This window comes from Enhydra lutris, unplaced genomic scaffold (genome assembly GCF_002288905.1).
Source record: "Enhydra lutris kenyoni isolate GAN:26980312 unplaced genomic scaffold, ASM228890v2 scaffoldscaffold7, whole genome shotgun sequence".
Taxonomy (NCBI): Eukaryota; Metazoa; Chordata; class Mammalia; order Carnivora; family Mustelidae; genus Enhydra; species Enhydra lutris.
Window position 1 is genome coordinate 3,616,456 of NW_019154091.1, and position 16,871 is coordinate 3,633,326.

At 36.6% G+C, this 16,871-nt stretch overlaps 1 protein-coding gene across 1 annotated transcript in view; it reads right to left on the bottom strand.

The window, feature by feature from the left end:
* Nucleotides 1–1,160: 1,160 nt before the first annotated feature.
* Nucleotides 1,161–16,871, bottom strand: part of LOC111142315 (anoctamin 4) — a 238,137-nt gene continuing 222,426 nt past the window's right edge. Inside the window, exons 24-27 of the mRNA XM_022495363.1 lie at nt 15,726–15,845; nt 5,798–5,903; nt 4,160–4,355; nt 1,161–1,268 (exon numbers count right to left, since the gene is read on the bottom strand). Coding sequence (XP_022351071.1) covers nt 4,164–4,355; nt 5,798–5,903; nt 15,726–15,845 — 418 coding nt within the window. The 3' untranslated portion in view covers nt 1,161–1,268; nt 4,160–4,163. The remainder of the gene's footprint in view (nt 1,269–4,159; nt 4,356–5,797; nt 5,904–15,725; nt 15,846–16,871) is intronic.

Below are 16,871 nucleotides of genomic sequence, written 5' to 3' on the forward strand. Positions count from 1 at the left end.
CATATCTGAATGAGGACAGTGTTCATTAGACATAGTAATGGGAGCACTCTCATCTCCCTGACATAGACAAGATGATAACATAGTTCAAGGGCAAGTTCTGCTATCTCTAGAAAAAGAGTTACCACAACAGGCATACTTAGAAACTTTTTTTTCCCCCCAGATAGAATGGCTTCTTCCTATCAGTAGCAGACCAGACTAGTAAGCAAGGTAATCAAAACAGCATTAATTATCATTGGCTATATTTCATATTTCTTTAACAAAGTATATCAATGGCATTTTCCATATTTTTCTATGAAATTTCTAATTAGGTGGCTTCATACTCTGAAAAGGTAGTACAGAAACAAGATGGAAAAAATGGATTTAGAAAAAATAGCCTCTCTGAAGGGTGAAGTGATTTCTCAGGAGTATGTGGGAGTAATAAACATTTCTTTAAAGATCCCACTCTGATTTCTCTTGTTCTATGAGAACAAAATACAACAGAATTTCAGAAGACCCAACTGAAAATATTCCATGTGCATAAATTTATTTTAAATTTTATTGCATCACATTATACAAGCATTAAACATGGCTTCATGTTGATGACTATTTAAATGTGAAAATTTATCATTCATGTCAGTAACCTTTGGCTATTTACAAATAAGGAATTTCTATGTACTTTATATATCTCTGTATTTGTATGTACATATGTAAGAATACATGACTATACATATGTACACAGAGAAATACATCTATGGCCATACACATAGCTATAGATATGTCATATATAATAATCTCCTCAGAAAGATCTGAAATTAAAAAAAAAAAGAAAAAGTTGTAAACAGGGTCTTGTCTCTATTGTTTGGTGACATGGAATTAGGACCATATGATGACATTCTAAGAATGTGTGTCCAGGTGTTTGAATACTCTTATTAGCCCAGTGTCTGTAAAATTCACATGGGGTAGAATGCAAAAAAGGTAGCAAACAGGCTGAAAAACAGGCCCAGTATACAAGTTCCCCTTGGTTTTAAAAACTTGAGAATGTAACTGCCCATGACGTGCATGCTTGCTTGGTCAAGAATGGTCTATGGATAGATAGCAATTGTGTGCTGCAATGTGATTTCACAGCAGCATGATTTTCCAGTAGTCCTTTAGGGTGCTGACCCCCCTGCTGCTGCCAATGTCTGCGACATGCACTGCGGCTGCGTTTTAGTCATTCACTTGAATGTGCTTTTGCACAGCTGGGAGAAGTAAACAGAATTCAGGTCCTTGGTTTGGAAATAAACTATTACCTAGAAAGAGAAAAGAAGGCATTAAAACCCTATGTACACATGATGGCTTAAGAACACAATGTGTAATGGTTGTTTTGTACTGACTATGCATCAAAAGCATTTAAAAAATTTGTAACCTCAAACCGAGTCAGGTAGGGTACAAACATTACTATGTCTGCTTTACAGATGAACAGACTGAGTCAGAAAGGCAGTCTGAAGCAAAGTGACATCCTGCCAACTGTTGCAGGCATAGAGTCAGACAGATAAACACTATGCTTTCAAGCAAAAATTAGAAATGGCCTCTGGGGAGAGAGCAGCCCATTGTGATGAGGCTAGAAGAAGCTCCCAGTTGGTTACCAGCCCTACAGACCAGTGCAGCCCCTGGGTGTAGGTAATGTCATTGCTTCACCCTGGTCTCTAGCCACTGGAGCTCCTAGGAGCAATGTTCTTCACTAATGTCTGCCTCTTACCCCCAAACAAAGCCATCTGGATAGTCAGTCTTTCTCCTCTGATGGCTGACCAGAGCCACAGAAGAGGTGATCTGAATGGGTATCAGGACAAGGGGCTTGGAACAAATTCTAGGATTCAGAATATTAAAGCTGGATAGGCTATTAAAGTATTGTTCAGTCCAACTACTTTACTTTTACAAATGTGGAAATCAAATCCACATGAATATTCCATTCCAGGTCCTACAGATAGAGAATGGGAAAAACCAGATCTAGAATCTGGCAGACTACAACAAAATGTTTAACTATACAAATTCCCTACAGTATTCTATAGCACTTTATTGCTTAATATGTGTCTCACATACATTGCCTTATTTGAACTGCATATCAGCTCTGCCAAACAAGAAGTCTCAGAAAAATTAAGCAATTTTCCCAAAATCACAGAGCCAAATGGCAAATTTGGGAAATAGCAAAATTATTATGTTGTAAAAAATGTCTTGATTTTAAGTGAAACCAAGGCCTACTTTGGAATTGAGGGTTAGAGCATTGTTCAATATCTGTATACCACTATAATACCTGTGGGTCCGGGATTTGGGTGATTTCCTCCAAGTCTACCTTCATATCCAACTCATAATAGCCTTCTGGACTTCTTTTTTTTTTTTCTTTTTTTTTTTTTTTTTTTAGATTATTTATTTATTTATTTGACAGCCAGAGAGCACAAGTAGGTAGAGAGGCAGACAGAGAGAGAGGCGGAGGCAGGCTCCCTGCTGAGCAGAGAGCCCGATGTGGGGCTTGATCCCAGGACCCTGGGATCGCGACCCGAGCTGAAGGCAGAGGCTTTAACCCACTGAGCCACCCAGGTGCCCCTAGCCTTCTGGACTTCTTAACACAGATCTGGTGTGACACAAATTCACTAACATCTCTGCAGATATCTGCTACATCTTAACCAATACAAAAAGTGAAAAACATAACTTTCCCCGCCTTGTATACCTCATTTTTCTTTTGGAGGTCAAATTTTGAACAATGATTTCAAAGTTAGTCTTCAAACGAGTGGAGACAGAGGAATGATGGGTGAGGAAGGCAAAAGAAATGCTATTGTATTAGATGTGCAGAATACCAAAAGAGAGAGTTCATCTAATCATTTCATCACTGAAGAAACAGAAGCCCAGAGGTTAACTGACTTGCCCAAGGACACATAGCTAATAGAATTGTCAGAGAGAAGGTTTCAGAAAAATTTTCTGATAAGATATGTGGGAACATTATGAAACTTTCTTACAATGTTTTTAGCCTTAATCCACCTAACCTTTATCAACTGAATTGTGTTCAAAGGGTGCCATGTATTTAACACTATGCTAACTAGTTGAAAGAATAAAATTACCATCCATAAGGACTTTCCTAAAGGTGCTTAAAATTGGGCCGGGGAAGCCTGATAACTATTTGAAAATCATAAATTAACAATACAGATCCATATATGTGTCAATACATGTAACACTGATGAAATAACCAGGGAAGTTTATAAGAAGTGAGACTCAGTAGGCTGATGAGTCTGGGGAAAACTTAAGAGGGTATGGTGTGACATGGACCAGCCTGGTAGGAAACAATAAATGGGTGATGAAGGGAAGGCTCTCTTGGGTCAGATAAAAAGGTGACTTTCAAACTGTGGAAAGAACCAAGATGCCCTTCAATGGACGAATGGATAAGGAAGATGTGGTCCATATACACTATGGAGTATTATGCCTCCATCAGAAACGATGAATACCCAACTTTTGTAACAACATGGATGGGACTGGAAGAGATTCTGCTGAGTGAAATAAGTTAAGCAGAGAGAGTCAATTATCATATGGTTTCACTTATTTGTGGAGCATAACAAATAACATGGAGAACATGGGGAGATGGAGAGGAGAAGAGAGTTGAGGGAAATTGGAAGGGGAGGTGAACCATGAGAGACTATGGACTCTGAAAAAGAACTTGAGGGTTTTGAAGGGGTGGGGGGGTGGGAGGTTGGGGGAACCAGGTGATGGGTATTAGGGAGGGCATGGATTGCATGGAGCACTGGGTGTGGTGCAAAAGCAATGAAAACTGTTACGCTGAAAAGAAATAAAAAAATTAAAAAAAAAAAGGTGACTTTCCATCCCCAAGGCACATGACTCTTCTTTCTGTTTAAAGATAATATCCAGACTAGAGTGGAAGGGTGAGAGGGAGGTTTATTTCAGAAACACTGAGGCCAACTCCTAAAGACCTTGATTGCCAGACCAAGAGTGGCATGGAGGTGGAGAAGAGTTGCAGGAATTATGTGCAAAGGGAAGATAAAGTTAAATTGTGCAATTTAGAAACAGGCTGGTTTGGGAAACTTCTAAGGAGTTTGATTTCTATCAGTAGGACATGACAAGCTTTGACTCAGGAAGTTTAAAGCACCTCCTTCAGCCCAAGGAGAGGTTTTAGACCATGAGCACACTTCTCACCTACCTGGTCATGGCCACTCATTGTGGTGTGCTTTACCATTTTTCTTCCTCTCCTTTCGTTCCTTTTGGAGACGTTCCAGCTCTGCTTCATACATCATCTCCTGAATCAAGTACTTCTCTCTTCTCATTCGATCCCTTAGATCTTTCGGGAGGTCTGGGATCAAATATGAAATGAGGTGCTTTATACAAAACACGAGGTGCTAAAAACATAAAGGAGAATACAATAAGTTAGCTCTATTTACCATCCTTAGCTGGAAAGAGCCCTGGAACTTGGTGCAAGAACTCCTCTCAGTCCAGCGATGTGGAGCTTCTTGTGTGTCTGGAGAGTGGAAGGAGGCCAGGGGAAGTATGTGAGCAAAGATGGTCACAGGGATAGGTGAGGACTAAACTTGGTCTGATGACAATTCACAGGGAATGAGAAAAGTAATCAGGAAAGAATGCGGAGAAGGAGTGGCCAGAGAATGTAAAGGTGAGCCAGAAGTACCTATACCATGGAGTCAGGAAACCCAGGGTTGAATCCTGGCTCCGTAGCTTTTATTACTGAAGAGGTGTCTGCTTACCTGGGAATAAGTCACTCTGAGCTTCAATTTGCTCATGTATAAAATGGGCATCATCGTGGAAGATTATAAGAAAACATTTCAAAATTTGCAGATTACCAAATTTGCTTTGCAAATTTTGATTACGAAAATGACCAGTAGGCCTAAAGGAAGTGATCATTTCAAGAAGAAACTTTTTTTCTGGTAAACTGCCACAAATTCTTTACCTGACTTACTTAAAGCTGAAACTCTAGAAACACTGTCATTTCTGTTTGTCTATATGATGACCAGTAAAGTATTAGATGATAATTTAAAGGCTCTCATTATTCTAGAGTATTAAATAACTGAATTCCCAGGGAAGAACAGCTTGTCTTTTCTTGGTTACCTGGAATGAAGGAAAAAATGATGGAAGAAGAGGTACAGGAAATGTCCAGTCCAAGCCAAGAAGTAGTTCTGGTTTGCATTAATCTGACTTTAATATATATGACAGGAGATGGAATTTCCATATATAAGTACAGTCATAGAAATGCAAATGATTTCTAGTAGCAATTTTCTTAAAGACCAAAAATAGATGATGTATTTTTACTGACATGTAATATAGGTAATTGCTAGGTAGATTAAAAGTCAATTTTGAGTCTAAGATAATACTTATTTATGTCCTGAGTGTGAGTAATGTTGTGATGACACACAACCAGAGGCTACCACTTATACAAGAGCCAGTTCAATGTTTTCCAAACTATAGTCCTTGAACATCTACATAAGAAAGAATCACCTTGGAGGGCTTGTGAAAAGCAAATTACAGACATGATGTATCTGAGTCTCCAGAAGTAGTGATGGAAAAAGCTGCAGTTTTCCTAAAGTAGAAGAACAATGGCCCTAGAACATTAGGACTGATGATTTGTGACCTATCCATAAACAATCAATAACAGACTTTCAGTTGTTTCTTGGACAACTCAAGGGGAAGAAAAAGACTTTTTAAAGAGGCTATATAAAATCACTGTAATAATTCTGGACATACATAATCACATTGAAAGTTCTCACACTTACATTTATGCATTACTCTTAGTTACTTAATTATGGCAAAGGAATTGGTTAAGAGAACATACCTCAAACACAATGATAAAAGCCAATCGAGCTGCAAGGACATGCCAAAACTGCAGTGTGTAGCCATAGGGCACCAGTGAATGAGGAGGGTCACGGTAGTCTCGGTATCTATAAATATACAGGAGAATGAATGTTATATTCCGAACTTATTTTCCTGACTCCCAAATCTCCTCAATTCCCACTATGTAGTTCTCATTCATCATAGATAGTTCAAAAAGTTTCTCTATCCCAGACTATCTATCTCTATCCCTATCTGTCACTTGTCCATCTTTTCTTCTTCTGGTAAAAGAATATCTCTTCTCTGGGGAATTATCCATATGGGTTAGGCAGGGTTCACCCCTGACCGCTGACCCCAGTTCAAAAGATGAGTCAGACCTGATCAGCGAGAATCCTCACCAGGACTTCTGCTAGAATGACCATTTAGTAAATTATAACAAGTCCACAGAAGGTAAAATCCTGGAGCTGCTGCTGGTTCTCACAGACTGTGTGGAGAGAGCTTGCTTGTGAAGGAAGTCATTTCAACAACACAGAGCTAGCAAAGAGGCACTGTCTTGCTGACACAGCTGGAGGCTTGAGATCTAGCCATTACTAGTGTAGTTTTCATCCTGCCAACTTCCCAGTTACCTGAACCAATGAATTTCTTTCTAAGTCCATTTATATTGGATTTCTGCCACTTGCCACTGAGGAGGCCTTCCTAATGTATGCTCCAACTATAACTTTTGGGTCAGCATCAAATTCCATAAACATTTGTGAAATACCTGGTTCCTATTAGGAACCAGGCACCTGTCTGAGGAACTTAAATTCATTTGACTCCATTTTATCTTTGCCACTATCATTACTATTATCACAGGTAGGAAAACTGAAAATGACTCTCAATATTGTAGAGTTTTCACATGTCTTAAACCCAGTGTTCTTTTTCATTAGCCCCAGAAATGTGGAAAGGTCTGGAGATGCTAATTCTTCTAACAGTTCTGTGTGTAAACATACCAAATTCCCTTCTCTGAGGAAAAGTTATGATTATCCAGGCTCTCATGTAAGATAGTACCTAACATCAGGATTGGCACTAATTTGTATACGAGGATACAAGACAATTCCTATGTGGAGTATCTTTTTTTTAAATTATGTATAATTGACATATGATGTTATATTGGTTTTGGGTATAGAACTCATTGCTTTGACAAAATTTAAACATTAGTATTCATCACCATAAGTATAGCCTCCATCTGTCATCATACAACATTATTACAGTATTGACTATATTCCTTATACTGTACTTTTCATCCTGGGACTTATTATATAACTGGAGGTCTGCAATCTCCATTATCTATTTAGCCTATTCCCCTACCTACCTCCACTCTGACAATCACCACTTTGTTCTCTGTGTTTAAGAGTTCACTTGATTTGTTTTTTAGATTCCACACATAAGTGAAATCATATAGTATTTGTTTTTCTCTGACTTATTCACTTAGCATAATACTCTCTAGGTCCATCCATATTGTCACAAATGCCAAGATCTCATTCTTTTTAATGGCTGAGTAATATTTCATTGCAAGCATATAAACTACCACTTCTTTATCTATTCATCTATCAGCAGACACTTAGGTTGCTTCCATAACTTAGCTATTATACATAATGCTTCAATAAACATAAGGGCGCATGTATCTTTTTGAATTTTCATTCTCATTTTCTTTGGGCAAATACTCAGTAGTAGAATTATTGGATTGTATGGTATTTCTAATGTTTTGAGGAACCTCCATAATGTCTTCCACAGTGGTTACACCAGTTTACATTCCCACTAATAGTGCACAAGGATTCCCTTCTCTCCACATCCTCGCCAACTCTTATTTCTTGTCTCTTTGATACTAGCCATTCTGGCTGGTGTGAGGTGATATCTCTTTGTGGTTTTGATTTGCATTTCCCTGATAGTGATGTTGAGCAACTTTTTATGTGTCTGTTAGCCATCTGTATGTTTTCTTTGGGAAGATGTCTATTCACTCTATTTTTTAATCTGGTAATTTTTTTGGTGTTAAGTTCTTTATATATTTTGGATATAAACCCCTTATCAGATCTATTGCAAATATCTACTCCCATTTACTAGGATACCATTTTGTTTTATTGATGATTTCTTTTGCTGTGCCAAAGCTTTTTATTTCAATGTAGTCCTAGTAGTTTATTTTTGGTTTTGTTTCCCTTGCTTGAGAACACATATCCATAAATATTTTGCTGTGGCTGATGTCCAAGAGATTACTGCCCATGTTTTCTTCTAAGAGTTACATGGTTTCAGGATTCACATTTAGGTCTTTAATCCATTCTGACTTTATTTTCTTATATGGTTATAAGAAAGTGGTCCAGTTTCATTCTTTTGCATGTAGCTGTCCAGTTTTATAACTGGAGGTTTCCCAATACCATCTGTTTAAAAGACTGTCTTTTCTCGATTGCCTCCTTTTTTCACAGATTAATTGACCATGTAGGTGTGCATTTATTTCTGGGCTGTCTATCCTAGTCCATTGGCCAATATGTCAATTTTTGTCCTATGCAGAGCATCTTTGGAAAGTACCAAGGACTATAGAAATGAGCTGTCACTATTATCTTCACAATCATCATCTTAATTACCATTAATGCTTATGGTATATAATAATTATCTATTTTGTCAGTAAAATTATATTTATAGTGCATATCTGCTGAAATTAAGAATTAATCTATTAGTGCCTTCAAGCCATTGGTTCCCTCTATAGTGAGGAGGATTAGGTAATTGTCTAGAACATTTTTATTCTAATATATGGTTATGTAAATTGTTCCTGTCAAAGGTCCAAACTATTCAGGACTAAAAGTCTGCATGAACTATTTTTTTTAAACCTTTTGCAGAGCAGAAGAATCAGGAACTGTGCTTTCTGCAATTAAGATAACAAATGTGATTTCTGTGTTTCTTTAGCTACCTATATTTCAAATGTAGTCTGAGTAAACATTCTAGAAGAAAAATGACTATGCTTTTATTATATTATTATTTATTGTATTTATAAAAAAATTTATAAAAATTGTTTCAACAGTTACTCTCATTAACTCCTTAAACTTTTTTTTTTTACATGACAGCATTTATTAAAACAAGATTACTTTTGGAACATGCTGCTCCTTTCCTATTAATGCCTCAACTCTGCTCTTTTGCCCTTCATTGTGATTGCCCCATCTCTTCACTTCTTAGACCTTGTTCAGCTTTTCATTTGAAGAATATTAGTAAATCTCCTCCTCCCCAGATCCCTCCTAAATTCACTGGGTGAAAAATCATGGTTTTCCCTTGATTGTTTCCAAAGACACAATATGGACATATCATTCTTAAATTTCTGCTACAAATTTGTAGCAAATAAATGAATTCATTTATATCAAATATAAATACTCATTAAATAAAAGTATGAAGACTAAAAAGATTGAAATACTTTTTATGACCCAATGATGACAGAGAGTACCAAACATGACTCTCTTTATAAAACTGTACATATATGCAAGTAATAGTTTGCCCCCCCCCATTCTGCTGTTTGGTTTTATGTGGTTTCAGTTACCACACCCTCCCTACCACAGTCAGGAGGTAGATGGTCCTCTTTCTGTCTATTGTCACGGTGCCAATAGTAGCCTAATGCTAGGTCACAATGTCTATGTCATTCCCCTTGCTTCATTTCTTCATGTAGGAATTATATCATCTTATATCATCAAAAGAAGGGTGAGTACAGTACTAGAAGATATTTTGAGAGAGATACTACATAACTTTTCTTATAGTATTTTGTTATAATTGTTATATTATTGTTGCTAATTTATTATGACTAATTTATAAATTAAATTTTATTATGTAAGTATGTATAGGAAAAACATAACATATACAGGGTTTGGTACCACCCACAGTTTCAAGCGTCCACTTGGGGTCTTGGAGTGTATCTCCCACAGATAAGCAAGGACTACTGAAATATGCAAAAATGAAGAAAACACTTGTTTTTAGGTGGTGATCTTACATTTTAATTAATGGATTTTTAAATATTTTAAAAATTAACATTCTTTTTTTTGAAGGTAAAACATATTTTTGAGTTTTTAACTACAGATTGCATGAAATGTACATTGTCTTTTTTTATTTTGTATTTTTTTAAATTAGTTTTCAGTGTACTAGAATTCATTGTTTATGCACCACACCTAATGCTCCATGCAATACACACTATTAATATTTAGAAAGCACTTACATTGGTGGCTACAGTGAGATGGCAATATCAGATAATTTCTATACAGAGATCCAATGGTTGAGAATTTGCATCTATTGGCTCAACCTCTGTGTAGTATACAACCATTTGTGGATCTGTCACAGAGCTCTGCTAATTTGTGCACAAAGGATGCAATGTGCCTACACTGGCACTTCTGAGTCTTGTTCTCAGAATCTATGAAATTTTTAAGAAGTTTCAGTTTTCAGAAGCAGCAGGTTTCTGGCCTTCCTACTCTCTTAAGCCATTGTATCAAAAAGTCAAGTTTCTCTTTAGAAGACTCCTCACTGCTACCCTAAGACAATTAAATTGTAGTGTGCTAATGAGTTTGGCTGTCATCTGCTTCACTGTCCTCAGTTCTCTACAGACTATGCACTGGAAAGCACACTGGAACTGTATTTGGGGTCTGCCTCATTTTATGATCTTAGGTAATTCATGAAGTTTCTCTGGACATTGGTTTTCCCTAGTAACACAATTATGTTCTCCATCTCACCAGGTGCTAAAATTTTGAACTCTCCTATCTCTTCTCTGAGTTTGCAGATGAATGCTTCAGGTAGAGCTCTCAGCTGATGTGCCAGCCTACTCCTGATCCCACTGGCCTTTCCAATGAGGCAGAGGTCTGAGAGGTGCTCAGATGTCTTTGTGCTCATCTCTGTTTTTGATGCAGTGCTATTTATTTGCCAAATGTCAAATATTTATTTTGATGCAGTGCTATTTATTTATTTATTTATGCAAAGAAAACACTACCCTGGTCTGCTGTAGAAACAGACAGAAAGCTAAGTTTCAAAGCTAAGTGAATCAATGTGCTACTTCTCTAATCTTCATTTAATACCTTCAAAGAAACTAAGTGGTCCAGTGGAATTAATGTTTGGAGAATTTTTTTTTTCAAGAAAGTCAGATTTGTTTTCACAAAGTAACACTTGTAATTTCTTGACTTCAATTTTACATGTGGGAAAGTCAGGGTGTTCCCATTAGTGCATTCTCTAAAGCAGCTTTTGTTTCTCAGGAAATGGATTATTGGTTTGCAAATATATATATTTTTTCCAGTGCCAGGTATAGTTAATCTACTCCCATTTTTAAAAGTGAGAGAGTATATATACATTTGAAAGAATGATAGTGAACTTCACATAACCGCCATCCAAGTTAAGACACAGAACATGTGTCTTAACCATATTAACAGGAGACAATAACTTAGAAATGCCTCACTAGCAATCCCAGACACTCGAAAGTTAACTGCTATTTAATTTTCTGCTTTTCTCTATAGTTACACTACTTACACAAGTGTTCCTTAATAAAACAGTGCTTAGTTTTGTCTGCTTTGAACTCTATATAAATGAAATCATATTGTATGTGTTATTTTGTGATTATATCTTTAATGTGAAATTTTTAAGTTCTCAAAACTATTCCATTTTCTATTTGTTTGATCCAGTGATACCACTATAGTGATTATTATAATTTTATACTAATTCTAATGTAAGGTAAATCTCCACTTTATTTTCCAAAAGCATTGTGACTATTCTTCATCCTTTGCATTTCCATATAACATTATTTTCAACCTCAGGTACACAGAATTGGCCTAATCATATTTAATTTTTTTAAACAAATCTCATTGATCCATTCATGTTCTTTTCTCTAACCTTTATATTTATTTAATACTTAATATGATGAACTCTCATATATCTACCATGTAACACAAGAATTAAAACCTTATCAGGAATTTATACCTTACCCCCATTCTCCTCCTTCTCCTCATCCCCTTGCTTTCCTTATTCTGAATTTCATTGTTATTATTAACAAAAGTTTGTATCAATATTCATTTGTCTGAATATTATACTGTTTAGTTTTGGTTTTGAACTTTCTAGAAAGGATATTATACTGTACATAGTCTTCTGAGGATTGGTTTTTTTTTTTTTTCTTTTACAAGCACGCTACTAAGATTCATCCTTACTCTTGTAAGTAACATCACCAAGGATATTAGGCTGTGATTTTTTTTTTCTTGTGGTGTCTTTGTCTGGTTTTGGAGTTAGGATAATGTAAAATGAGTTTGGAGGTATTCACTCTTCTATTATTTGGAAGATTCTGAGGAAAATTGGTATCAATTCTTTGAATGTGTGGTAGTAGAACCCACCAGTGAAGCTGTCTGGTCCTGGACTTTGGTTTCTTGGGAGTTTTTGTTTGTTCGTTTAGAAAGGGAGAGGCAGAGGGAGAGAGAAAATCTTAAGCAAATTCCATGCCCAGTTCGGAGGCCCACTTGGGATTCCTCTCTGAGATCATGCCCTGAGCGGAAATCAAGAGTCAGAGGTTTAACCGACTAAGCACCAGGAGCCCCTGTTGGGAGGTTTTTGATTGCCGATTCAATCTCTTTACTAGTAATTGGTGTGTTCCAATTTCCTGTTTCTTCCTGATTTGGTCCTGGTAATTTGTATGTTTCAAGGAATTTATCCATTCTTCTAGGTTGGTATATAATTGTTCAATAGTCTTTTACAATCCTTTGTTCTTCTGTGGTGTCAGTTATAAAGCATCTTCTTTCATTTCTCATTCATTTGAATCTTTTTTCTTGGAGAGTCTAGCTAAAGGTTTGTCAATTTATCTTTTCAAACAACCACCTCCTAGTTTCATTGATCTTTTCTATTTGTTTTTAGTCTTATTTCTGCTCTGATATTTGTTACTTTTTTCCTTCTACTAACTTCATTTGTTCTTTTTGTTTATTTTTGTTCTTTGAGCTATAAAGTTAGGTTGAGATTTTTCTTGTTTCTTGAGATAGACGCTTATTGCTATGAACTTCCCTCTTAGGACTGCTTTATCCCATATGTTTTGTTATGCTGTATTTCTATTTCCAAATGTCTCAAGCTATGTCTTATTTCCCTTTTGACCCACTAGATGTTCAGTAATATGTTTAGTCTCCACATACTTGTGAATCTTTCCAGTTTTCTTTTTGTAATTTCTCATTTTATACCACCAGAGTCAGAAAAGATGCTTCATGTGATTTCAATCTTAAATTTATTAAGATTTGTTTTAATGATCTATCCTGGAGAATGTTTCTCTTTTTAATTTAAATTCAATATAGTTAACAATGTATTTTAGCTTCAGAGTCAGAGTTTAGTGATTAATCAGTTGCATATAACACCCAGTGGTCATTATATCAAGTGCCCTCCTTAATGCCTATCACCCAGTTACCCCATCCCCCGCCTCCTCCCCTCCACCAGCAACCCTCAGTTTGTTTCCCATAGTTAGGATTCTCTTATAGTTTGTCTCCCTCTCTGATTTCATCTTATTTTACTCCCCCCCTTCTCTAATGATACCCTTTTGTTTCTTAAATTCCACATATGAGATCATATAGTTGTCTTTCTGATTCATCTATTTTAGTTAGCATAATACCCTCTAGTTCCATCCACATTGCTGCAAATGGTAAGATTTCATTTTTTGATGGCTGAGAAAAATTCCATTGTGTATGTATGTATGTATGTGTGTGTGTGTGTGTGTGGATGTGTGTGTGTGTGTGTATATATATATACACACACACACACACACACACACACACACACACATCTTCTTTATCCATTCATCTGTTGGTGGACATCTGGGCTTTTTCCATAGTTTGGCTATTGTGGACATTGAGGCTATAAACACTGGGGTGCAGGTTCTCCTCAAATTACTATGTTTGTATCCTTTGGGTAAATACTTAGTAGTGCAATTGCTGGATTGTAGGGTAGCTATATTTCTTACTTTTTGAGGAGCCTTCATATGGTTTTTCAGAGTGGCTGCACCAACTTGCCTTCCCACCAATAGTGTAAGAAGGTTTCCCTTTCTCCACATCCTTGCTAACATTTGTTGTTTCCTGACTTGTTGATTTTGGCGTTTCTGACTGGTGTGAAGTGTTATCTTATGTGGTTTTGATTTGTATTCTGGAGAATGTTTTATGTGCACTTGAGAAGTATGTATTCTGTTGCTTTTGGATGAAATGTTCTGTATAAATCTATAACATGCTGTATAGGCCAATATTATTTTATTGAATTTCTGTCTGGGTGATTTATTCATTGATGTAAGTGGGGTATTAAAGTTCTCTACTATTAGTGTATTGCTATCTATTTCTCCCTTAGGTCTATTAATATTTGTTTTATATACCAGGTGCCCCTGTGTTGGGTATGTTGAGAAATCTTGTTGGATTGACTGACCTCTTTATCATTATATAATGATCTTGTCTATTATATTCTTTTCTTAAAAAAGTCTATATTTAAAGGAGACATATAGGTATCCCAGCTTTCCTAGGTTTTTATTTGCATGGAATATCTTTTTCAATCCCTTAACTTTCAGTCTATTTATATCCTTACATCAGAAGTGAGTCTCATAGGTAGCAAATAGATCAGTCTTGATTTTTTATACATTCAGCCACTCTATGTCTTTTGACTGAAAAATTTATTTTGTTTATATTCAAAGTAGTTACTGACATGTATTACTTACTGCCATTTTAAAATTATTTTCTGGCTGTTTTGTAGTTCCGGTTTTTTTTCTTCCTCTCTTCCTTTATGATTTGATGGCTTTCTTTAGTGGTGGGCTTAGATTCCTTTCTCTTTTGTATCTCTACTGTAGGTTTTTTGCTTTGTGGTTAATCTAACCTATAACAACTAATAATCTAAGTTGATAATTATTTAAGTTTCATCACATTCCGAAGCTCTATATCTTTATTCTCTATATCTTTACTCTCCCTCCATTTTAAAAAAGATTTTATTTGTATTTATTTGACAGAGAGAGAGAGATCACAAGTAGGCAGAGAGGCAGGCAGAGACAGAGGGGGAAGCAGGATCCCCTCTGAGTAGAGAGCCCAATGTGGGGCTCGATTTCAGGACCCTGAGATCATGACCTGAGGCAAAGGCAAAGGCTTAACCCACTGAGCCACCCAGGTGCCCCTACTCTCCCTCCATTTTGTTTTTATGTCACAATGTCCATATTTTGTGTGTCCCTCAAATAATTATTGTGGTTATAATGATTTTTTCTACTTTTGTTTTTTAATCTCATACTAACTTTGTAAGTGATCATTCCCACTTCTTTTCTATATACATACCAGTGCAATTTATACTTTCATCTGTTTTCTTGTTACTAATTAGTGCCTCCTTCATTTTAACTTAAAGAAGTCCCTTTAACATTTCTTGTTAGGCTGGTCAAATAGTGATGAACTCCTTTAGCTTTTGCTTGTCTGGAAAACTCTTCAACTCTCCTTCAATTTTGAAGGACATTGTTCCTGGGCAGAATATTCTTGGTTGGCAGGTTGCTGTTTTGTTGTTTTTTTTTTTCCTTTTAGCACTTTGAATAGTTCATGCCACTTCCTCTGGCCTATAAAACTTCTACTGAGAAATCTGGTAGTTTTATTGAGGGGAGGGTTCCCCTTGTATATAACAAGTTGTTTTTCTCTTATTGCTTTTAATATTCTTTTTATAAAGTCTCGGTATAGGTCTCTTTGGTTTACTCTTATATGGCTCTCTGGATCTGGATGTCTGCCTTCTATCCCAGAGATTCTGTTTTAATTTTTTAGGTCACAGCCTGGTCAAGAGGAGATTTTAAAATTCTCCAGTGGATTTTAATGCATGATCAAGGTTGAGAACCACTGCTTTAAACCCACTCAGTCAGAAAGAGCTGTCTGAGCAAAACCTCCCCATGGCAGAGCCAGCCCAGGTTTGGCTAAGAGTGCCATACTCACCTGCAATACTTGAGAGGAGTCCCCGAAAACTCACTGCCATCAGACTCAGGCTCAGATCGGTTCTCAAAGTCAGAAATTCGAAACACAGATAAGCTGGCATTTACATAGCCAACCATGCACCTAAAAGAGAAAGAGACTTCTATAATTAGTTCTCTGATCACCTCTGCATCCAATTCCTAGAAGCTCTTCCTAGAAGCTCTTGCACTTGTAAATGCCTTTAGCTTTACCATAAGCACTCAAGTTAGGATATACTGAAAAACTCTGGGTATGTGGAATCAGGAACAAGTCATTCTTTTATTCCATTCTTCTTGTTCAGAATCATCATCCAGAACATCACTACCCCAATCAATACTTCAGTGAAATAGGTGAAAGACAGCATTGCATGATTAATAGGCAAATCACTGTTTCTTTCCTTGATGATGTAAACACACATACACACACAAACACATTCCTTTATTAATGAATATCTATACTCTGTCATAATCCCTCAAGTGTGACTGGTGTTTCTATGACCCTCCCCCTCCAAATCACATCCCTTGCTACAGTCATGCTAAGCTACATTCCCTGCATATACCATGCTTTCATGCCTCTGTTCAGGTTATCTTTTCTATTTTCTCTTCATTTCTTTCTAAGTGGAAATAGTGCTCATTTTTCAATGAGCAACTAAAATGGCACTCCTTCTGGGGAGATGTCCTAATCCCACCAGAAAAAGACTCATTCCCTCTTCTGTATGGTGCTGCTGTACCTAACTGCACCATTACTATACAGCTTGTGCTTGAGGTGCCTGCATGGTTGGAGGTCTTCTCCTTTAGTTTTTAGAGCTGAACAGGTGTCATAAGTATTTTTATGTTTTGTGTAGTGTAGGAATCCACTAAATATCAAATTCAACTGATTTCAGTTGAGGAAAACTAAAGTATCAGAGATTCTATCATGGCCTTAAGAATGGACCAGGAATAAAATTATTACCTACATATCCCACAGCTAATAAGCTTCTTGAGGACACATCTTCTATTCTGTATGAGGAGTCAGTATATTACGATACTAAAAACTTGGGTTTGAGGGTCAAACTGTATGTCTTCTACTTTCTAGCCATGCAAATTTGGCAAGTTATGTAACTTCATTAAACAACAGACGTGCCTAACTCAT